This window comes from Amblyraja radiata, chromosome 23 (assembly GCF_010909765.2).
Source record: "Amblyraja radiata isolate CabotCenter1 chromosome 23, sAmbRad1.1.pri, whole genome shotgun sequence".
Lineage (NCBI taxonomy): Eukaryota > Metazoa > Chordata > Chondrichthyes > Rajiformes > Rajidae > Amblyraja > Amblyraja radiata.
In genome coordinates this window covers 24,241,350-24,264,836 of record NC_045978.1, presented here as the reverse complement: position 1 = coordinate 24,264,836, position 23,487 = coordinate 24,241,350, and the positions used below count along the sequence as shown (strand labels likewise).

General features: G+C 40.9%; 1 protein-coding gene across 2 annotated transcripts in view; it reads left to right on the top strand.

The window, feature by feature from the left end:
• Positions 1-23,487, top strand: part of hm13 (histocompatibility minor 13) — a 39,518-nt gene that overhangs the window by 11,397 nt on the left and 4,634 nt on the right. Inside the window, exons 7-12 of one of the 2 annotated variants that reach the window (XM_033041819.1) lie at positions 2,195-2,252; positions 7,904-7,987; positions 9,130-9,166; positions 11,985-12,087; positions 13,227-13,312; positions 18,652-18,835. In XM_033041819.1, the coding sequence (XP_032897710.1) occupies positions 2,195-2,252; positions 7,904-7,987; positions 9,130-9,166; positions 11,985-12,087; positions 13,227-13,312; positions 18,652-18,799 (516 nt within the window). In that variant the 3' untranslated portion in view covers positions 18,800-18,835. The remainder of the gene's footprint in view (positions 1-2,194; positions 2,253-7,903; positions 7,988-9,129; positions 9,167-11,984; positions 12,088-13,226; positions 13,313-18,651; positions 18,836-23,487) is intronic. The other variant, XM_033041820.1, reaches the window with a different exon arrangement.

Here is a 23,487-nt window from a genome sequence, read left to right as displayed (position 1 = left end):
TTAATTCAGATGCTAGTCGGCCATTGAGCTCCACAAGCATAGACCATTTGGGTTAAATTAGCTGTTTATATGCCACAAGGTCTGTGTTAGATTGATGTGTTTAAGTTGTTCTATTGTTTTTGCAGTCCAATTATTTCTGATTGAGAGGATATATTAATCACGTGTCTTTGAAAATGTACACTAAACATGTTGGAGGAATGTGTGAAACAATATTTGTGTCATTACTGGTTGTATTAGAATATAAGACATACACAGGAATGTGGTATTCAGCCCCTCAAGCCTGTTCCATTCTGTGAAATTTCCCTGCATTAACCATATCTAAATGCCTTTAATGTCTAAATCTGCTGATACATTGAATATAGAAACAAAGAACTGCAAATGCTGGTTAATAAACAAAAGGACACCAAGTGCTGGAGTAACTTAGCGAGTCAGGTATCATCTTTGGATGTTTCTAGTCAAGACCCCCTTCATGTCCTCCAGCGATGCTGCCTGACCTGCAGTGTTACACAGCACTTTGTGTCCTTTATACATTGAATACACTGGGATTGAGCCTCCACAAGCCACTTGCGTGGTAAATTTGAAAGAGTCACTAATTTTTATTATCTCACCTCTGTCCTGAATGGCTGAAAACTTGTTTCACTTGCTGGGATGATTTGACAACGACACCACATCTACCCTGCTAAGGCGTTTAGAAACTCTGGATGTTTCGAGCAGAACGATCTCGTCTCTCCATGTACAAAAGGGAAGCTGCATTTTAGGCAGTTATCAAGTTGCTTATTAATGTTGTGGAATCCCGTTACGTTTTTCTGGAATCGATCTCATCAGGGACTGATAGGAAGTTGAAATAATTGTAAGAATTCTTAACGGCTTGGGCATCACCTGCAGTGATAATGGGACATCTGGGTAGCTAACCTGACCTCTGGTGCTGTCTGTGTGGAGTTTACACGTTCTCCCTGAGACTGTTTGGATTTCCTTGGTGCTCTGGTTTCCTCCCACATTTCGAAGACACGTAGGTTGATTGGCCTCTGTAAATTGCCTGTGGTATGTAGGGATAACAAAACTAGTATGAATGGATGATCGATGATCAGCATGGGCCAATGCCTTGTTTTCATGCAGTATCTTTAAACGAATCCCATTACATGTGTAGGAAGGAACTGCAATACAATACAATTCAATTTATTGTCATTTGGACCCCTTGAGGTCCAAACGAAATGTCGTTTCTGCAGCCATACATTACAAACAAATAGACCCAAGACACAACATAATTTACATAAACATCCATCACATTGCTGTGATGGAAGGCCAAAAAAACTTATCTCTCCACTGCACTCTCCCCCCCGATGTCAGAGTCAAAGTCAAAGCCCCCGGCGGGCAATGGCGGTTGTCCCGCGGCCATTAAAGCCACGCCGGGTGATGCAAGGCCGCGATGTTAGATGTCTTGATGTTAGAGCCCCCGGCGTGCGCTCGCAGAGTCCCGCAGCCATTCTAAGCCGCGCGGGGCGATGATGTAAGGCCCCGCTCCAGGCGCTCTTCAACCCCGCAACTCGGGCGGGAGAAGTCGCCGTTGCGGGAGCCCTGAAAAGCGGTCTCCCTCCAGGGACCCGCGGGCTCCCGGTGCCGCCGTCCGCCAAACCCGCAGTTGCAGCCTCCGAATCTCCGGAGGTCGGGCCGCAGCAGCGTCCACCACAGCTCCACCCGCTCTGGACTCGACCAGCTCCGCGTCGGTGAGTAGTCGGCACCAGAGCCCCCGGTCTTCCTGTTGGAGGCCGCTCCTCGTTGCAGCCCCAACGACAACGGAGACCCGACAAAGAAAAGGTCGGGTCTCCCGTGCAGGGAGAGATTTAAAAGTTACCTCCTCCCCCCCCCACACCACCCCCACCCCCCCACACACATACCCCAACAAAAAATAACAACTACATAAAAACATAGACATAAAATAATAAAAACGCAGACGGACTGCAGAGGCCGCTGCTGACGAGAGTCGCGCCGCCCACCGAATGCAGATGCTGGTTTAAACCGAAGATAGACACAAAATGCTGGAGTAACTCAGAGACAGGCAGCATCTTTGGACAGAAGGAATGGGTGACGTTACGTTCGCGACCCTTCTTCAGACGAAAATCAACGGCGGACTTGCCCCTTGGATTTGGTGAAATTGTTAAACTGGATACATAATGCAAACTTTCTCTGTTTACAGGTGTTTGGCACGAATGTCATGGTAACTGTTGCCAAATCATTTGAGGCACCAATTAAATGTAAGTACCACAGTTGCATATCCTTAATGATGGAGATGACAATGTATACAATGGCCAATTGCAATACCAGGTTAAAACTCTTAAATCTGATATAAGCATTTGCCAAGATGTGTGACAAAACCAGTTTAAACTCTGCCTAGTTTAACTAGCGGATTATAAATAAATGCCACAGACATCTTTATTTATTTCTTCCCCCATGTAGCGACAAGAGGTCACAATTTAATGTCTTGCATAAACAAAGTATTAAGCGTTGTTTGACTGTTGGTTAGGTAGATGATTCTTGGTGCCTTTTTCTTGAGTGCTAAGATACCGCGTGTTCTTGTTCCCCAAGAGGATTCAGAAAGTAGAGGAAGATTCAAACTTGAAATAGCACTGTTCTCTATTTGAATTTAAACAAGGCAAATTTTATTCTCCACTTTGCAGTAAATTGGCAGATGATGTTTGGAGTATTGTTGTTTCTTGCTGATAGTAATTGCTTCAAAATGTTATTGGGCAGTGTTTCAACCCACCCTTTACCATTCTTCTTTGAGCAGAGGTTAGATTGGTCTGTGATGCTTCCCTTGTGCATTCGTCTACCAGGACTCTCTGCTGGCAAACCTCAAATTAGCATCCTATGATGTTTGTGGGTGAGATTGCTGTTTGAAAGGAAGAACATTCTTCAATCTTTGTGGCAGAGTTTCAGCACTTTGGTTTAGGACTGTCTGAAAGAAGGGCAGTTTGGCTAAGTTTTGAGTATTAGTCATACCATGCAGAAACAGTCCTATTGTCCCACCATGACCATTCTGGTCACCAAGTAGCAATGTTACAAAATTTTGAGATTTTAAAAATCAAGCCTGCAATTTATCACATCAGATAAAGCATAATTTGACACCTAATTCACTTTCATATCTTCAGTAGTAAAAAGGATATAGCCATTTTCATACTCAGAAATTAGCATCTTGTTCCCTATTGTTTTTCCGTTGACTTAACACAACAGCTGTGATTGAGGACAGGCAAAAGCCCATAACTTTCCTAAAAATTAAGAGAACTGAATGAAATTTTCAGTTATTATAGATGGAAGCATTCTGAAACAAATATAAAACATCCTACTTGGATGACCTGAAATTAAAGCATATAATTAGTTAATTACCTAATTGTAGTTAATTACAAAATTGACTGTTGTGACGGAAGTAGTAATAAACACCCAGACTGCCTTGAAAATGAAAACATTTGATATTCTCAAGATCAGAACTTTAATATTATTGTATTATATGCTGTAAGTCTGTAACAGTTAGGTAATTAAATTAAAATTTCTAGCAATAGACCAAGTCTTTATGGAGAAGATCAGTTGCTAGCTGGTACATTGGCATATCATAATCAGTAGCATCATCATACACCTCAGATTGTAACCAATACGCAACTGTACACCTTGTTTTTCCTCAACTTTTCAATTTTGGCATTGTAAACTAAATGTTTTTGCTCTTCAAACCACGCATGACATGCCTTTTTGCCCACTACTTTCCCCATTAAGAATGTCCTGTAGATTCCATTTCTTAAGAAAAGGATATATTTTTTAAATAGCCTAAGTATCCAAATAACAAACTGATCCCATTCACACAAGAATTCACAATATAACACGATTTTTAATTCTCACTGTCATGAATTTATATGCCAGATGGAAGGAATTTAATGTTTAATTCCCATAAATTAATCTAGAAACATCCACTCAATATAATTAAAAAAAAATTTTTTTTTGCCCAATACATGGGACTAAAACTGATATTTAGTATAAAAATATTGACTATGGAAAATACCCAAAATATAGACGATTTAGATGCTCATATGACATGATTGTCCAAAAAAAAGAGCATTTAAATCATCTTGCCAGTGGGTTTTTCTGGAACGCGATTGATTGGAACGTTGCATTTGCTGTGAATGTGAACTCCATATCGGCAGGAAAAACACTGCTTGTTCGTATGGGGCCCAAATCACATTTAACAACGTAAAATTAGATTAAAGCCATCCCAAGAAGCGAGTTTATATGTAAAATTAACGACTTACCCTTTGTTTTGTCCTGTTCTTGCGATCCATCACTTTGTAGGCGTTGAGGGCAATAGAAGTCGCTTTTTAATTTAATCTAATTATTAAGTTGTCTCGCGATTTTATAATATTTAAAAAAAAAAAAAAACTGGAACGGAAGTCCGATCGATTATTCTTCAGCAACTAGCAGCCCGAGGAAATCCGTCGCCGACAGGCAGTAGAAAACTCGATTTTAATCCCGCGCCCCCCCCCCCCCCCCCTCAAACGTGCCAAAGTCGTGCATACGGCCAGTGGCAGAACTGCTGCACCGATGAAGGTAAGTTTTGTAACATTTCGTTTGGACCTCAAGGGGTCCAAATGACAAATAAATTGTATCGTAACATCGCTACACCAAGTACCTATAGTTAAGAGATACAGTGTGGAAATGCATCTTGGCCCAAAAAATCCAAGCCAATCATCGATCACCCATTCATTAGGTCTATGTCTTACACATTGGGGACAATTTACAGATATTGTAGGACAATTTGTAGAAATTGTAAAATCATGCCTTTTGGGTAAATGTAAACTTCTGTTACCCTGTAAAATAATTGTAATCCAGTCAATCATTACTTTATAGCAACAATTACCACGGTGACCATTTTTAATGCACTTCTGCTTCACTAAAATTGAAACTTAAGTGGTCATCCGTTTCACTTATCATCGGACAATTCTTTTTTTACTCAATATACAGTTCAGTTTATCATGATTTTGAGTTAATTGCTTGGCTTTCTCGAGAAAAGTTATTTTAAGTTCAATATGCATCCCCCAGAGGGAGCTGTGCTCCACTGAACTGGTGTTCATTTCTATTCTTAGATTTAAATTCTATTTTCAATAAAACAAATTGTTTTTTCCCTCAAATTTCGCTACATTTTGCTTGGACGCAAAATAGCTTTTGTACTGTAACCATATTTTATCCAGTGCAGTGTAGTAAATTATCCTTTGCCTTGGATTATTATAGATGCTTACCTGGTATGTGCACCTCTTTGAGCGAATAAAATATGCCCTTGCTATTACAGTCTGAGACTTGTGAGAATAGTAGCTGTGATGGAGGACGTAGCAGCATATTCTATGACTAAAAGCTCCATTAGAGAAGAAAAGTTTGTGCATTTCTGAATGAATTGGCCTTCTGTACTCAGACCATGCATAAATATTTAACTGTTTATGAAATTGCCATTTGCATCACATGTGGTGAGGTTAACCATTATGAGTTGCATCTCTGGCAATTTAAATTTGTTTTTGCAGGTCTACAGTGTCTCAATCAATACGCAGTTGCACTGTTTGGAAATGCCACCTTGGGCGCTGTTGAATTAAAGACAACCCTTCTCTAACTGCATAATAGATCACGTGGCACTAATTTGGGGAGTGAACTCGCCCCACAAATTGGATTGTAATTTATTAGGCAACTATGTAAACATACAAGGGATTTGATTTGCTAACAGTCGTACCAAAAAAGCAACCAGATACATAACCACATAAAAATTAAACATAGACGTAAACAACCACCACAAAGGCGTGTGAGAATCCCCAGGGCGCACAGCATAAGCGGAGACCCACGGCCATCAGTTCAATGTCCGGTCCATACACATGCTGCTGCACCGTGATGTGACCAGAGTTGTACCGGGCGCTGTTACTCTCTCTGCAGTCCCTGTCCGCCCGAACAGTCAGCAAGCCGTCCACACTCGCACTAGACTATGTCCGGGATGTCCTCATGGAGCCATATACCCGCAAAACACAGAGATCACTGCACTCACGGCAATCCCGCCAAGTTCTCACCAGTGCAGGTAGCATGTCTATCTTCTTTTTTTTCGGCGACCTCACATTCCCCACTGATTTTAGGCAAATAACTCGTACCTTCTTTCCTCCTTTTCTCCCGCGGTCGGGGCGGTCGAAGCTCCCGCGATCGGGGCAATCGAAGTTCCTACGGTTGCTCCCGCAGTCGGTCCCTAACAAAGGAACCGCCAGCTCCACGATGTTAAAGCCGCAGTGCAGACGGAGATACGATGAAAAAGTTACATCTCTGACGAAGACAAAGATACAAAAGGTTTCCCCCACCCCAACCCCACATAATACAAAAACAAAAAGTACACTAAAAACATACAAATAAACACAGACCAAAACAGCAAAGAAAGAAAAAGACGAGACAAGTCTATTGGCGAGACTGCCATGTACATGATTTGGCATGCTAACCTTCATTGGTCAGGGCTTTGAGGTTAAAAGTTGGCAAGTCAAATTACAGCTGATAGCCAAGAGGTTCGCTCGGATACTGCTTGGAATGGACAGTATTGGCTACCAACTAAGGTTGGATAAACTTGTTTTGTTTTTGCTGTGGTGAGAGAGGCAGAGGGGAAAACTGATAAGTAATAAAATTGAGAGATATAGATTGGGTCCCTTTCTCGTGGAAATATTAAATACTAGAGGGCATAGCTTAAAGTGGGAAGGGGGAACGTTTGGAGCAAATATGGCAATAATTCAGAACCATTGGGACAGGCTCGTGAGGCAAAGAATGGAATGAAATGGATCTTGTGCAGGCAGGTGGGATTATCTCAGATTGGCATAGTGTTCTGCGCGTATATCCTGGTTTGAAGGGTGAAATCCTGTGCTGGATCAGGAGGCAATTTTATTGCATTTTTAATTTAATCTCCAACTACATATTTGGGGATAAAATGAAATTTTAATTGTTTAGTTTTGTTACTTTTTGTACGTTTGTACATATTCCAAGTCTTTAACATATGACTAGCACCATTGTGATGAATAGTACTAAGCGTTGCAGTAACATTTTAGAATCTCAGCTTCCTCTGAAAGCTGAAAGGGGATGAGTGTTTCTAAACAGATCTTGTTTTTGATCAGTTGGGCCAAGCTGCTAGCCTGCTGCTCACCAGAGCAGCTGCATGAGAACAGAGTTGGGAACTGTCAGCATTCCCCTAGCTGGTGGTTGGATTCCAGATGGCCTGTGGCTGGGCGATATCACTCTGCACAGCACGAACTGGGATGAGATGTACAAAAGCAAACATTCCGGTCGTAGGCTGCAGGACATCCCAGATGCTCCATGTTTATACAGTCTGCCACTGGAATGTTCTGAAGACATTGTGAAAGATTGTTCCCCTTTTTAAAAGCGAGCCACCCTTGCTGCCATGTTCCTCACTGGTTCCACTGACGATGCTGAATAGTGGTTTGACAGGATGGCAGTAGTTCGTTGACAATTCTCCCAAAGTAGTGTGTTGTGGTTTGACTTCATTGAGTATTGACAATGAGTGCAATGGGTGGTGAGGAGAAAGAGAGCATCTCCAAAGAGTACAGATTTGTAGGTTAATTGGCTACGGTAAGGATTCTAAATTATCCTTAGTGTTTGCAGGATAGTACTACTGTATGGGGGTTGCTGGTCAGTATGGACTTGGTGGGCCGAAGGGCCTACTTCGCACTGTCTCTCTAAACAACACAATTTCAGATGACCCTGCTAGGCGACACCATTAGATGAAACTATCTTTTTTATTTTCTTTGCCTGTTTTCCTGAGCTTTCTTAAAAATGGTATGGGCCAGTAGTATTTTCCTGCAGAGATTGGATAACATTGATTTTATATTTTTATTTGCTTTAGTGGTGTTTCCCCAAGATCTTCTCGAGAAAGGACTTGCTGCCAATAATTTTGCAATGCTTGGCTTGGGGGATATCGTTATTCCAGGTATTTGTGCTTTTATTAAGAGGATCCAATTTATTTAATGCTAGCTCGCAATTAAGCACATGCTCCAGACAATTGGCCTAAATGTTCAAAAGTTCAAAGCAGTGCCAACTTTGGTTTTGATGTGACCAAATTAGCTTGCATTTTCTGCAGCAGTTCTTAACATGCATTGTTTTAAGGGTGGCGGATGTTATTCCTCTTTCACATCATTGTAAAGAGTATCACTATTGATGCAACGCGGGCACAATTTCTAGCCTGATATGGGAGAGTATCGGAGGAGTGGGCTGAAAGCCACAAGTCACAGTGCATCAATTCATTGGACACACAATGCTGGAGTAACTCAGCGGGTCAGGCAGCATCTGTGGAGAAAAAGGATTTGGGTCAGCACCCTTCTTCAGACCCTCCGACCCGAAACTTCACATCCTTTTTCTCCAGAGATGCTGCCTGACCTGCTGAGTTAGTTCAGCACTTTGTCTACCTTCGTTATAAACCAGAATCTGCAGTTCCTTTCTTCACAAATTAATTGGATACTTGTTAACTTTTCATGATATGGGTATCAGTGATGTGGCCAGCATTTATTGCCCATGTATCTGAACAGATCGGCTTGCTTGGTCACTTCAAAACGATGACATTTAAAGAGTTAGCCACTTTCTGTGGGTCTGGAATTGCTATGAGGATGGTATATTTCCTCCTCTGAGGTACGTTCGTGAACAGATGGGATCTTCCAATCCATCTTCCAATTCTCTGGTAGTTATGTGGTCGAGATACTAGAGTGCTGATGTTGTTTCTTGGTGTTTTACACCAAATGCAGTGGGTCAAGCAGCATCTCTGGAGGAAAGGAATAGGTGACGTTTTGGGTCAAGACACTTCTCTGGTCTATTCATTTTCTGACCCTATGTACCTTTGGGGTGGAACTGCAGACTGCTCTCCACATTGCAAGGGGGTAAAAAAACACTTCCATGCACCAAAATAGATAATACTTATTTGGTATCCAAAATTGCAATATAGCTGTGCACAATCGTGCTATGTCCAAGAGGGAATTGAGGAGAAACACCTTCACTAATAGAGATGTTGAACTCATTACCAATGAAGAACCATCAATTGTGCAATTCTGACTGAAAACAACTTTTTTCTTTTATAAACAGGCATCTTCATTGCCCTTTTGCTTCGTTTTGATGTGAGGTAAGCTGCCTGAAGATATGACCAGAGTTGTATGTGACTAAAAGATTGAACTCTTATGTGTGTTTTCTCCATGTTCATCTAGCGATTTTGAATAATTGATCTTATAATGTTGAAAAAGTGTAATATAGTTAAACTTTTCATATTTAGATATTTAGATTAGATTCACATTCTAGATTTTCTTGTATTGGCAGCCTTGTCTTTTCTATCACTTTTTTCCCCTCTTTAACTGAAGATATTGATAGTTTTGTGTAGTATCACATTATCTATTTTTTGCCTATGCCGTAAACGTTGAGTAAAACACATTTGCATTGTTCACGTATAATTTCACATTTGCAAGGATTACTTTCCAGTGGCTGATTTACCTTCAAACATCATTGTACTTGCAACCGAGCATTGTCCTGATCTTGGGCTGAGACGAGTTTCAGAGCCATCCAGCCAAGATCCTAAACAGTGTGGGGACCTTCCCACTCTTGGTAGCTTTCTTCTTAAAGTTTGAGATAATTGTAGAGTACTTGAGTGCTGCGTCTGCTTTTGGTTGTCAATCTGGAGTTACATAAAATGGCAAAGATCAATGCTTAAGAAGGAACTGCAGATGCTAGAAAATCAAAGGTAGACAAAAATACTGGAGAAACTCAGCGGGTGAGGCAGCATCTATGGAGCAAAGGAAATAGGCAACGTTTCGGGTCTGAAGAAGGGTTTCAAACCGAAACGTTGCCTATTTCCTTTGCTCCATAGATGCTGCCTCACCCGCTGAGTTTCTCCAGCATTTTTGTCTACCAAAGATCATGCTTATCCTTGTTTTGACTTGCTCTTTATTTCATGTGTGGATTACCTGTTAATTGTGGAAGATGGTTGCTTTAGGTTAAAAGAGGGAATATATTCTTGGATTCAAGATGTAGCAGAGGTAGTGAGCTGTGCGAGAGTATTCTTCGGATAAGATTCACTCCTATTTAGAATAAAATGTGCAATTTAAGGAGTATCGGCACGGCTTTGCCCACAGCAGGTCGTGTCTTACAAACCTGATCGAGTTGTTGATTTAGGTGACGATGGTGATTGATCAGAGTAGGGTAGTGGATGTTGTCTACATAGACATGGATGCTGTCTACAGCAAAGCATTTGACATGGTAGGCTGCTCTGGAAGGTTAGATCGCATTGGATCCAAGGAGAGATAGTTGAATGGATAGAAAATTGGCTTCATGGAAGGAAGCAGAGGGTGATGGTGGAAGGCTGTTCCTTGGATTGGAGGCCTGTGACTAGTGGTGTGCTTCGGGATTCGGTGCTGGGCCCGTTACTGTTTGTCATCCATATCAATGATTTGGACGAGCAAGTTTGCAGATACAAAGTGGGTGGTTTTGCAGATAGTAAAGATGGTTGTGAAAAATAACAGCAGGAACTTGATCGATTGGCCAGGTGGGCTGAGGAATGGTTGATGGAATTTAATCCAGAGAAATGTGAGGTTGCATTCTGGGAAGTCTAACATGGGCAGGACCTACTCAGTGAATGGTAGGGATCTGGGAGTGCAGGTGCATAGTTGCTTAAAAGTCGCAGGTAGATCGGTGGGTCTAAAAAGCATTTGGCACATTGGCCTTCATCAGCCAGAGTATTGAGTATAGAAGTTGGGAGGTCATGTTGCAGTTGTATAAGATGTTGGTGTGGTTGCATTTATAGTATTGTGTTCAGTTCTGGGCACCGTGTTATAGGAAAGATTATTGTCAAGCTGGAAAGGGTACAAAGAAAATTTGCAGTGATGTTGCCAGGCCTAGAGGGTCTGAGCTATAGATAGAGGTTGAGTAGGCTGGGACTCTATTCCTTGGAGCGCAGGAGGATGAGGGGATGAGGACATAGATTTAACATGAAGGGGAAAAGATTTAATAGGAATCTGAGGGTTTCGTTTTTTCACACAAAGGGTGGTGGAATCTGTATGGAACATGCTTGCAGAGGAGGTAGTTGATGCAGGGACTATTCCAATATTTAACAAGTTAGACAGATACATGGATAGGACGGGTTTGGAGGGATATGGACCAAATGCTGGCAGGTGGGACGTGTAGCTGGAACATGTTGGCGGGTGTGGGCATGTTGGGCCAAAGGGCCTGTTTTCACACTGTTTCACTCTATGACTCTAGCAAGGAATTTGACTATCCCTCATGCCGTCAATGAAGAAGATTAAGATGCATGAAATTCAGTGACCTAATAGTTTAGATTCAAAACTGGTTTACCCATGGAAAACAAGGTAGTTTTGGAAGGGTGTCATTCTGGCTGGAGTTGGTGGCCAGTGATGTTCCCAAGGATCTGTGCAAGGACCTCTGTGATTTGTGATGGATATAAATGACTAGGACCAAATGTAGACAGGTCAGTTTGCAACGTGCCAAAATGTCTGTAGTTGGCAACTGGAGAAAGTTGTCAAAGGATACAGCATGATTTTGTCAGTTGCCGGTATGGGCAAATAAATATATGGGGAAATTATGCAGTTATTGGCAAGACCCTGAACAACATTAATGTACAGAGGGATCTTGGGGTCCAAGTACATAACTCCCTGAAGGTAGTAACACTTTGTTGGAGTGGTAAAGAAAGTGAATGGCATGTCTCGTTTATTAGTCAAGGTATTGAGTATAAAATTTAGGAAGTCGTTGCAATTTGATAGGACTTTCAGTACAGACATTGTGGGCTGATGGGCCTGTTCCTGTGCTGAACTGTGCTGAGATGCTTGGATTGAAGTTTGGACAGATTGTCATTTCAAATTAAAATCTTGTTGTTAAAGATAATTGGTATGATATACAGATATTGCCAACCTGTGTTTTGTCTTTCCCTTGCCATGTAGTTTGAAGAAGAATAGTCGAACATACTTCTATACCAGCTTTTTGGCTTATATACTTGGTCTTGGACTTACCATATATATAATGCACACTTTCAAGCATGCACAGGTGAGTTAATGCAGTCTTAAATCTTGATTATGCTTTGATTCATTGTTGCTCCCGGCTAGTCTTGGCACCTGTTATGGGGTGATGCCGATTTATTGAAATCATCATTCACCGATCTGGGTTACTGAAGTGAGTGGTTCTCAGTTGTGTGAATCTGGAGACAAATATAATAATGAAGAGTTACATAACTGCATTGGTCTGGTGTACTACCCCACCAAATGCACAAAATCATATTAAATATATAACTACATCAAGAGCCAAATGTTTTTCAAAAATCATGGGGGGGAAAAAATCTACTGTTTACAAAAAAAAAACAGGGCAACATATCTATTGAGAGTGCACCCCTTACAGGGGGTCCTAATATCCACAGGGAATGCTTGTTGGTTCAAAGAAATGATGCCATGATGGTGGTTGTATACAGAAAGCTGCAAGCTGTACTTCAGAGCCACACAGCTCGAGCATAGCTATCAGAGTATGAAATCTGCCACTTACTTAACGTGGCCTGTGACTTCAGACCCACAGTGATGTGCTTATTTCTTAACGGTCTTCTGAAATGACCTAATTAGTATCTTTGATCAAGAGTAGTTAGGAGTGGGAAATAAATGCAGCCTGTTTTTCAAGCATAACCTATATCCTGAACACTGAATTATATATTGTTGTGCCGTGCGGCGATTGGCTGAGCTACAGGGAGAGGTTGGGCAGGATGGACCTTTATTTTTAGCAATGCAGGTGGCTGAGGGGCGATCTTGTAAAGGTCTATAAAATCATGAGGATAATAGATAGGGTGAATGCAGTCTGCTTGGGGTTGGTGAGTTTGTGTTTAAGATGAAGGGGTCAAGATTTAATACAGACCTGAGGGGCAACTTGTTCTTGCACAGGGTGGAGGGTATATGGAATGAGCTGCCAGGTGAGGTAGTTGAAGCAGGTACGATAGCAACATTTAAGAGACGTTTGGTTTAAAATGCTGATTCCCTTTTTTAATACTTTTACAGGGGTGTGGAATATATTTTGGACAGTGTAGGAAAATGTGATTGAATCATTCTGGAAATGTTAAGTGCTACAAAAATTATTTGGTGCCAATAAAGCAATATTTAGCAAAATTGTGTTGTGACCTATTTGATTTCCTTCTTTTTAATTATCAGCCTGCTCTACTGTACTTAGTACCTGCCTGCATTGGATTACCAGTCATTGTTGCTGTGGTTAAAGGAGAACTTACTGACATGTTCAGGTAAGAATTTGGTTTGAGCTTATAGAACTGATTATCAGCTCGGTATTAGTCATGTGTATTAGACAGATTTGTTACCAGGTGTATACATTCACTGTTGATATTACATGCAATTATAAATTGCCCTTTCATAAAACTACTCAACCATGAAAGCTTTTGGATGGTGATCTGGACTGGCTCCGAAGAGCCAGGTTTGATCCTGACCTCTGGTGCTAACTGCATGGCGTTTGCAAGTCCTCGGCATCGGTTTTTTATTAATGCTTCAGTTTATTCCGACATCCTAAAAATGTGCTGGTAGATCAGTTGGCTACTGTAAATTTCCAGTTAGTGGGGGTTAATGGCAAAATAATATTAGAGGGAGTTGTTAGGGATGTGTGGGAGAAAATCAGTTGCAAAAGTTAGCAGAGAGAAAATAGGATTGATGGGATTATTCTCTTGGGAACCAGTATTGATCTGATGGACTGAATGGCCATATCCAATGTTGTCATGAGAGCTTTGGCCTCTGCTTTCTTCCTGAGTGTGTTTCAACTGTGGTTGATCGAAGAGCTTTACTTTGGAATTAATATTGTTCATTTTTTAAAATGTTTTCAAGCTGTGCATCTGTTCCACTATGTTGTACCTGTCCCTATTAAACACTTTTTTGAACCATGTAACACCTATGAGCAAATTATGATGGTTTCAAAGGTTAATCTGGTCAGTTTAGTGAATCTTCACAGATCAGACAAAGCAGGGGTGTATTTTATATTCTGATTACTGTATCAGGTTGTCAACAGGTCTCTGGACCAGAGCCTAACTGCTGGTGTGTGGTTTATTTAAGCACTGATGAAGTTTTTGAAGTTTGTTTCCTCTCGGGTAGTTCTCAAGTCAGTAATAAACTAGAAGTAACAGTATTAGTGGCCCGTCTGTATATCTTTAATCTAAGTACTATATTTTTGTGTATTTGTTTTAGGAATAGAAATTCTTTCCAATGGAAAACTACCCTTGCTTTCATCGTGCCTTTCCTGCTTTAACACTAAATGGTATCCTAATATACATAGTCACAGCACAGAAACGGGCCCCTCAGCCCTCCACATGCATGCCCAACCCTTTGTCCATTACCCTCACTTTGCCCACACTTGTGTCTTCGGGACCAGAGGAAGGGTCTCTACCGGAAACATCAACTGTTCATTTCCTTCCAAGTTGCTGTCTGACCTCCAGCAGTTTGTTCTTTATAGTGACCAGTGTTTGTAAAGTTGCAACATAACTTCTCCACTTTTGGATTCTGGGCCTTTTGAGGACGAGCATGCCAAATTTATTCTTCACCACTCTGTCCACTTGTCTTGACATTTTCAGTATACTGTGGACTTGGATCCTTGGGCTTCTCTGTTCATCTGCATTCTGAAGTGTCCTACTTCTGTTTCACTTCCTCAAATGCATTACCTTGCACTTAGCAGGGTTAACTTCCACCTTCCAATGCTTGATCAACTTTGCGTCTGACCCATATCTTGCTGTTGATTTAAACGACCTTCCACAATATCCACTGCTTATCCTCTTCAGGTTTGCTTATAAAATGTGTTGGATTTCTTCTTAATCTTGCTAAGAATATTGCTGATCCGTTTTCCCCCTCATTTTCTTAAATTCTCCCTGACATACTATGTTCTTCAAGAGACTTCATCCATCCTGATTTCCTCTATGTCAAATTCATTATTTTTACATAATCAAATCTTCAATATCCTTTGTCGCTCAAGATTCCCAATCTTTACTTTTCATTCTTGAACACGTTGGCCATGAACTCTAGCTCTTAAGTTTATAATTTGTGAATTGTTGCTGTATGTGCAAACATCTGCTCCCAATCTACTTTGAGCACATCATCACTCGTGCTGGTAAAATCAGCTGCCCCCCTTCCAATTTCAAGAAAATAACTTAGACCTTGAAACAGGATACTTGAGTAGAATGGGGTGCAATGTAAAGCTAATTAAAATTGCAAAGGTACAATGGAGTTGAAGGAAGAAACATTTTGCTGAATTTCTGATTTCCAATTGTCACACAGCAATTACTCTACTAGAAGTACCTGTGTATGTCGAAGGAAAGCGGAATAATAGTCAATACTGCAGATCAAAGACTCGTCAGAATCCATGATTTAATTTGGCTTTTTACTGCTGTTTTCCACAGTTATAATTTTCTTATGAATAAAATCTACGTGTCTGAGACACTGGTGCTGCTTAAAAACTGGATTCGCACCATACTGCTTCAGGAAAAAGCTTTCCCTTGTGTGAACCTGTAGGAAAGCTACTGCCCAGAACAACTGCATAACTAATTCCCTCACATTGGCCATCTTTTCCCTGGATTAGTACCCAGTTGATCAGCTCCAGGGAGAGATCTGTCTGAATGTTCTCGGGCTGTAGAGCAGCGAACCTACCAAATGTACGCTTAAACTTTGTTTAATTAATCCAGAGACACAGCTACGGTTAATGTGACCTCACTACAGAACTATTGCAAACACCTGAAATCCATAAAGCAGCTGTAAGACGGCAGGAAATGCACACGGGCGTGTTCTTGTTTTAGTTCCTGAAACTGGATTATGGCTGCTGCCCAAAGCCATTCTATTTTTGGTGTGTTTTGTTTGAGACCAGAATAACTGAAATCCCAGTAAAAAATTGCAGGATAGTTGGAACCTATGTTATGGGGATGAATGTTCAATTCATTTATAAATGGAAACTGAGTGGTTTAACAGTAAATGTGGAACGTTCAGTTCTACTTTAAAAAGTTGGTTAGAGGCTTCAGCTATCAGGACAAATAACTTCATCCATTGTATGTTTTGATATCTCATCAAATGCCTGTTTTTAGGTCTTAGTTATTTTGCAGGATTGGTTGGCATTGTCCATATTGTTAATTCATCTTGGCTGAGGTTCTGTCTCCATTCTGATAGCTGGAAGGAACCTCTTAGACTTCATTGTAGGACAGATTATTTGGTGTTATGCAAGCACTTTGTTTTAGGCGTGTTTGATTTGAGTTTTTTAAATACTTGTTTAATTCAAACTCTAATTTACACACTTTTTTAAATCAACGCACTCAAATTTATACTTGTTCAAATGTTTAAATGTGTATGTTTTCTTTGCACACTTATGAATATGCGCAGCTTTTCGGGAACGTATCCCCGACATAAAACGTGAGGTGCCTGTACAATTTAAACATTTTCGCAAACATGTCTGCTCATTTGTTTCACTGCTATTTGAGACCTAGTTGGATGCAATTGGCTGAGCAATCTTCCTCTGTTACTGCAGTGGCTGCTCCTCCAAAATAAATAATAGACGATGAAACACAATGAGGTGTCCTCGTGCAGAAAAAAGCAAAAGCATTTCTCTTTAGACAATTAAGTTTCAGTAAGAGTCTTGAGTATATTTTTAAATGTTAGGTCTTTCTATTCATTTCATACCTTTAGATTATCATATTCCAAAATAGGAAACTGCAGGTTAACCTGTGACTCTTAAGATTCGTTGATTAAAAAAAATTAATCCGTGTTTTGGTTGCATAATGACCTGTAGGAAAATTAGCAAAGCTGCTCTATTTTCAGGATTGTTCCTTGTCATGTTCAATGATTAGGCAAAGCACATGAGATACGTGGGTTTAAAGTACATCCATGCCATCTTCCGAAAGGGCTTGATAGGTGTGTGTGTGTGTGTGTGTGTGTGTCTCATTGCTTCTTTCAAGTTGCTTTATCTTTTTGCTCTCTGTCACTATTACTTATTATTTTCTTTTGAGACTAGTTATTCTTGGTGTCACAATTCTTCCTCTATTATACATTTTGTGTATTTGTTTTGATATTACTTAGGAAGCAATGTATGTAAGCTTTGTAGGTATTCTTTAACCTTTTTATTCTGAATGTTATGGAGAAATGAGCAGTTAGCTTGTGTACAAAAGGTATCTTCCTGTAGTGATCTGAAAAAGGGACGTTGACCCTTGAGGACTACATTTTTTTTCAGTCTTGGTCATTTCAGTGGACAAATGAGATTGTTTGTGTCTCTTGTGCTGTTTGTCATGCGTGTCCTTTTTGTGTTGCTTTTGTGCCGAATTTTGATGATCAAGAGACATGTTGCCTTTATCGGAAGATAGACACAAAAAGCTTGAGTAACTCGGCAGAACCCGCTGAGTTACTCCAGCTTTTTGTGTTTATCTTCGGTTTAAACCAACTGTTCCTTCCGATACATTTAGCCTGTAACCAAGCATGGTTCAATATATTCCACCAACATCAACCCTTGGTTCCAAGAGTTGCTAAGTGGTCGGCAGTAAGAATCTGGCAGGCTATCTTTCATCCTTGCCTAACATTGTGGGGGCTATATTTCACCCTTGCCTAACCTTCACCAGAAGAGCAGCAGTTTTGGAAGGTGGAAAGAATTACAGCATTTTCTTGATCAGTTGGGCAATTGGACTAAGGAATGGTTCATGGAGTTTAATGGCGATGAGTGTGAGGTGTTGCATTTTGGGAAGTCAAAGCAGGACGCGATCTACACAGCGAATGGCAGGGCCCTGGGATGTTTAGAGAGCAAAGGGTTTAGCGGGATATTGGCCAAATGCAGCAAGGTGGGACTAATGCAGATCTGGCATCTTGGTCAGCATGGGCAAGTTGGGCTGAAAGGCCTGTTTCTGTGCTGTACAGCTCGGACTGGTTCACAACCCCATCATAAGGACAATTATTTACATGCGCAGTAAATGCAATTATTGCCTGAGATGCCCATAATTCTTAAAAACACGAAGTCAAAAACGGGGACAATATCCACCAAGTCTGACACATCTGTGGAAAGAGAAACACAGTTAAGGTATTGGGTTGATGTACGTTAATCAGAATTGGGAAATGTTGACAAAAATAGAGAACATGGTTGAGCAGAAACTAAATGAAATGGGTGGTGGTGGTGGTGATAGCTGAAAAAGGGTTGTAAAACATATGCCTGGGTGTGGTACAAATAGGAGCTGGCTTTAAATTTGCATCATCCACTGTTGCAGCCTTGTCAGAATGTGAATGGCAACACCTTAACTGTTTGATGTAGCTTGATTCAGCATTGAAGAGCCATGCAAGTTGTAGGTTAATATAGCTTTTATATTTAATTCCTTTATCAATGTTACTGCATTTCAATTTGGGCCCTTGTGGGTGTCCTAAACTTGAAGCTTTGAAAGCTCGTGATTGCTTCCAGTGCTAATTCTAGCATCTAAGTTTGGAATGGAATTTGGTACATCAGGTTAGTATTTGTGTTGAGATCGCTGCACTTGCACTTAATAAATTGTTTGTGCTCTTTTTCTTAATGAAGCTTCCTCTTTTGTTTTCTTCCTCCTATCCTATTCCTTTCCTCCATGTTTCTGTTGATCAGCTACGAGTCTTCAGCTGAGGTCATGCCACACACGCCGAGGCTCACCCATTTCCCCACCGTCTCGGGCTCCCCTGCTAGTCTGGCCAACTCCATGCAGCAAAAGCCCAACTCCCCCCGCCGCAGGCGGACGATCCCAAGCCCCATGTAGTCCCGCGAGAGGGCTTGTGGAGCAACAGCGGGTCAGGTATTCATGACTTCTTGCAACGCTTTGCCTGTGTCGTAACATTTCCAGCATGCTGGCACAATACGAGCTGCTTTGACTTGTGTACGCTATTTTTCCTTTGTGTCTAGTTTTCGTTTTTACTTTGCTCTTTATTTGAAGGTGGAGTTGTTAATCCATTAAATAGCAGCTTCAGATGCATGGCCTTAACATGACCCTCAGCAAGGCATGCCTGCAGTACTCTAGGTAGCAAGATGTGTGTATTAACTGCTAATCCTCTAGCATGAACCTCATGTGTCAACTGCACTGGTTTGTATTGTGGATGGGTGTGTTTCAACATCTGCTTCCAGAATGCTAGAGACAATCATGAGAATGGAATAATGTCCACTAAACTGCTTCCATAACATTCATTATGTATGTAGCCATGAGGCTGACTGTTATGCCTCAACTACTATTGCTTCTCATCTAAGATGTTCAAGTATAGCAACACCACCTAATTCCTGAGACTTCATTCCCTGCATAGGCTAATCCAGAAAAAATTGTCATTTTCTTAATGAAATTTACTTTGCTTGGTAAGAATTACTTCTTGATCTACTTGTATATGTTTAGTTGTGTTAGAGACATCTAATCAGCCAATGTGAAATATCAATGTTTGCTGAGAAGACTTAATAACTGATAACAGTTCAGGCTCCCATGATCAGGACAGAATCCCTAACTAGGTTGGGGAAATCTAAATCACTACAACTACAGATGTTAGAAATCCAAAATAAAAACAGGAAGTGTTGGAATTACTTGGCGTCTGTGAGAAGAGATAATGTTTCAGGTCAAAGACCTTTGTCAGATGCAGCTTGACCTGGCAAGGATTTGTAGCATTATCTGTTTTTATTTTGCATCAGGGAAGTGTAATTGAGGGGAGAGACTGGCTAGGTTGTCTTTGGGATAAGAAATTAGGAGAAAGAATTGGCGCTTGGCCGTTTGGTGATTGAGGCAAAGGTGATTGATGAATTTTTAAGGTTATTGAAGTGACTAAAAGTTGGTGTACAGCAAGATGCGTGAGTAAGGTTATTGTCGTGACTAAATGTTTGTGGAAAACAAAATATATATGGGTGGAAGATTGGCTGACTAAAAGGTAAGGATATATGTAGATCTCTTATTCTGAATAGTAGGATGGTATGCCACAAAGATTGGTGCTGGACTGCGACCTCCTACAATTAATAAAATGACTTGGATGAGGTTATTGAAGATGTAGGCTGAATTTGCTGAGGATACTATAAATTACTATAAGCGACAAATTATGAAAAACACTGGGATGGGGGTGAAATTGAGAAACTACAAAGATTATAAATGGGCATCGAATAGATAAAGACCTGAGAAATGGCGTATGATGGGATCAAAGTGAAATTATCCATGTTCAGAGGAATACAATTGAAGCAGCACTTGATCTGGTGAGATATTGCAGAGCTCCAAGGCGCATGTGGATCCAGGTGTCCTTGTGCATGATTGACTAAAGGCTGATTGCTGCAGACAGAGTAAGTAATTTTGAAAGCTAACACTTGGGGAATTTAACTCACAACTGTGGAGATTATTGCTTGTGTTTTATAGGACATTGTTGAGACTCTATGCAGGAAAGCCAAACTCCACCCATCTCTAAGAATAGAAATTTGATTATAGGGCGTTGTGATTGGTTAATAGTAGAAAACTGTGCCTATTAGGCTAGTGCTGTCCCCCAGTAGTTAGTGCTATCTCATAATTCCAGTAGGCAGGATTCAATGCTCATCTCCAGTGTGCTCGCTGCATGTTTTCCCGGTACGTTCCCTGAGATGCTCTGGTTTCCTCCCAATTTGTAAGGTGATGCTGCTAGGGTAGTTTGTTATGGTAAATTGCTCCCGATGTAGGTAGACGGTAGATTTGATGAAGGTAGATGACTAGAATCAGAAGATAGACATGGTTCTGGAGTATTCAGCGGGTCCGGCAGCTTCTCCGGAGGAAAAGGATGGGGTCGGGATCCTTCTTCAGGCTCAAGATGTTCACAAGGGCACCAACCGGAAACGTCATCATCCTTTTTCTCCAGAAACGCTGCCTGACCCAACTCCAACACTTTGTCTATCTTCGGTATATATCAGCAATTCCTTTCTATACACGAGGAATGAGAAGATGCAGATTAAAGATTTTAACCAGCAGATTCAAGGGAGTATCTTTTGTGGAGTGAAATTGAGTTGGAACACTTATGGGAGCCAAAATTATTATGGCTTTAAAAAAGGAATTTGATAAGCACTTGAGAAAATAATTTCCAAGACGCTGGGAAAGAGCAGGTAAAGGGGATTAATCAGATTCCTCTAAAAACTAATGATCATAGTTTGGGGTTGAATGACCATTTGCAACATCCAAATCCGACTATTTGATGAAAGTATCTGTAACTGGTAGCACACTGGAGGAAGGCAGAAGAATGTATGACAATGTAGCAAAAAAAGCTAACGCACAAAGCATATTTCGCAGCAATTATGATCTGGAGGCCAATTTGAAAAGGAATTTGAAGGTTCTGCAGGAGAATGGAACCAGATGAATGGTTCTTTCAGCTGAGCTGTGATGTAGTCAATGGGACCCAGTGACCTGGAGTTGTGCCAAATTTATGCTCCTTTCAAAATTGAGAAAGGAAAATTGGAGCAATGATTTGGAATTCCATCAGGAGAGACCAAGGAAATATCAAGTGTGGAACTTCCGATCCTTTCACTAATGATTTGCATCCCAACCAGGTTGCATTCTTCCTACCTCTTTCCTGGCACCAACCCTTCTTCCAAGTAAATGTTGTTAACTTTCTCTTGGAATCATTTCTTTTTTTAATTGTATAGTGCCTTTTGGCTGGGTTAATAGTCTGAAGCTAGTGTTTTGCTTTCATTAGCCTGTCCAAGCTGGCCCTCCATTTAAAGGCACAACCAGCATCTGACTGGCATCCATCATGAGAATGGACTGGTAGACCATAGTATCTACAACTCCCTGCATTCTTATCAGAGCCATATGTTTTCTGTGGACTGTGATTTGATTGCTTTAAATTTAGATGAGAAAGTACCATGATATCTCTTCAGACTTTGATCTTTGATCAGAGAGTTATCATACCATGTTGTGGATATTACATCTGGATCTTCATCAGCTGAGCAAGCGGGCTGAGCAATGCTTAATGCGGATAAGTGGAAGGTCTTGCATTTTAGAAAATCAAACCACGGCAGGATCTTCACAGGGTATAGCAGGGCCCTGGGGAGTGTTGTAGAGCAGAGGGCTCTAGGGCTACAGGAACATAATTTTCTAAAATTGATGTAAATAATTGGCAGGTTCCTTAACCTGTAATGATAATGGCCACCAAATCTCATGAAATGTTAAAAAAGATAGTTGGGAGTTTATTTGGAGTTAATTGGTGAAATGATGTAGAGACTTCAGTATTGTTTTGAAGAATTGACAGTTAAATTGATATTGACTAGCTAACAGTTTATTGGATCAAGTGGAATGTATACTATGATACAGTTGGACTGACTTCCCCAAATGTTTTAACAAATTCTCTATTTTGTTCTTTGGAGTTAAGTTAGCTGATCGCATCCAGAGCCACAGCAGCTTTAATAGTTTATGAAATGACCCTTTATTGAAAATGCATGTATGATGTGAATGTCGAAGGAATGTAGAATTTGTTTGGCTTTGACAGTCTCGTCATTCAGAATAGCTTGCACGTTTTCACTGTTCAATCTGTGGATAAATTACTATTTGAGTGAAGTTCATGCTATCTGATGTGTAAGCAAACATAATAACAATGTCATCTCATCAGGAAGGAAGGGATAAAAATTGAATTTGATGCATTAATGCAGCTAAACGTAGTTCTAATTTTAATCGACTATTGGTAGGAATATTTGGGGTTCAATACTAATCAATAGAGAATTAACTCTTGCAAGCAGCAAGAGCAGTTCATAGGTTCAGCTGTGCCTTGTAGGAAGTAGAGGATTTGACCCTTTAGACTTCAGAGATACAGCGCGGAAACGGGCCCTTTGGCCCACTGAGTCCATGCCGACTAGCGATCACCCCGTACACGTTAACACTATCCTACACTAGGAACAATGAACAATTTTACTGGAGCCAATTAACCTACAAACCTGCATGCCTTAGAGAATGGGAGGAAACCGGAGCACCCAGAGAAGACACACATAGTCACGGGAGAACGTACAAAATCCGTACAGGCAGCACCCGTAGTCAGGATCGAACTCTCGTCTCTGATGCTGTTCGGCAGCAACTATCGCTGCGCCACTGTGCCGCACTTGAATGAATTGGCTTTAGCTAATTAGTTTTTCACTGTACCCCAGTCATTAGCTTTTCACTGTACCCCAGTACACCTGACAATAATGAACCAAATCAAGGTTATACTTGACCTCCTAATGATTGCGCAATTGCTTATCCCACTTTCGGATTTTAATGTTCCCTTTCTGAGTTCATACACTTATTGCGTCTGGTTCTGATAGCAGCTTTACCTCATTCAAATGTGTATTCATGCACAAATCTGAATGGTAACTAGCAGACTCTTTCTGGAGGTCTGTGAATGGCATAAAAATTAAAGCCTTGCCTTTCAGGAGTGAGGATACCCCACGATTCTGTATCCCAGAGTGATAAAGTCTGGAACTCTCCAGTTATCATTTCAAGTT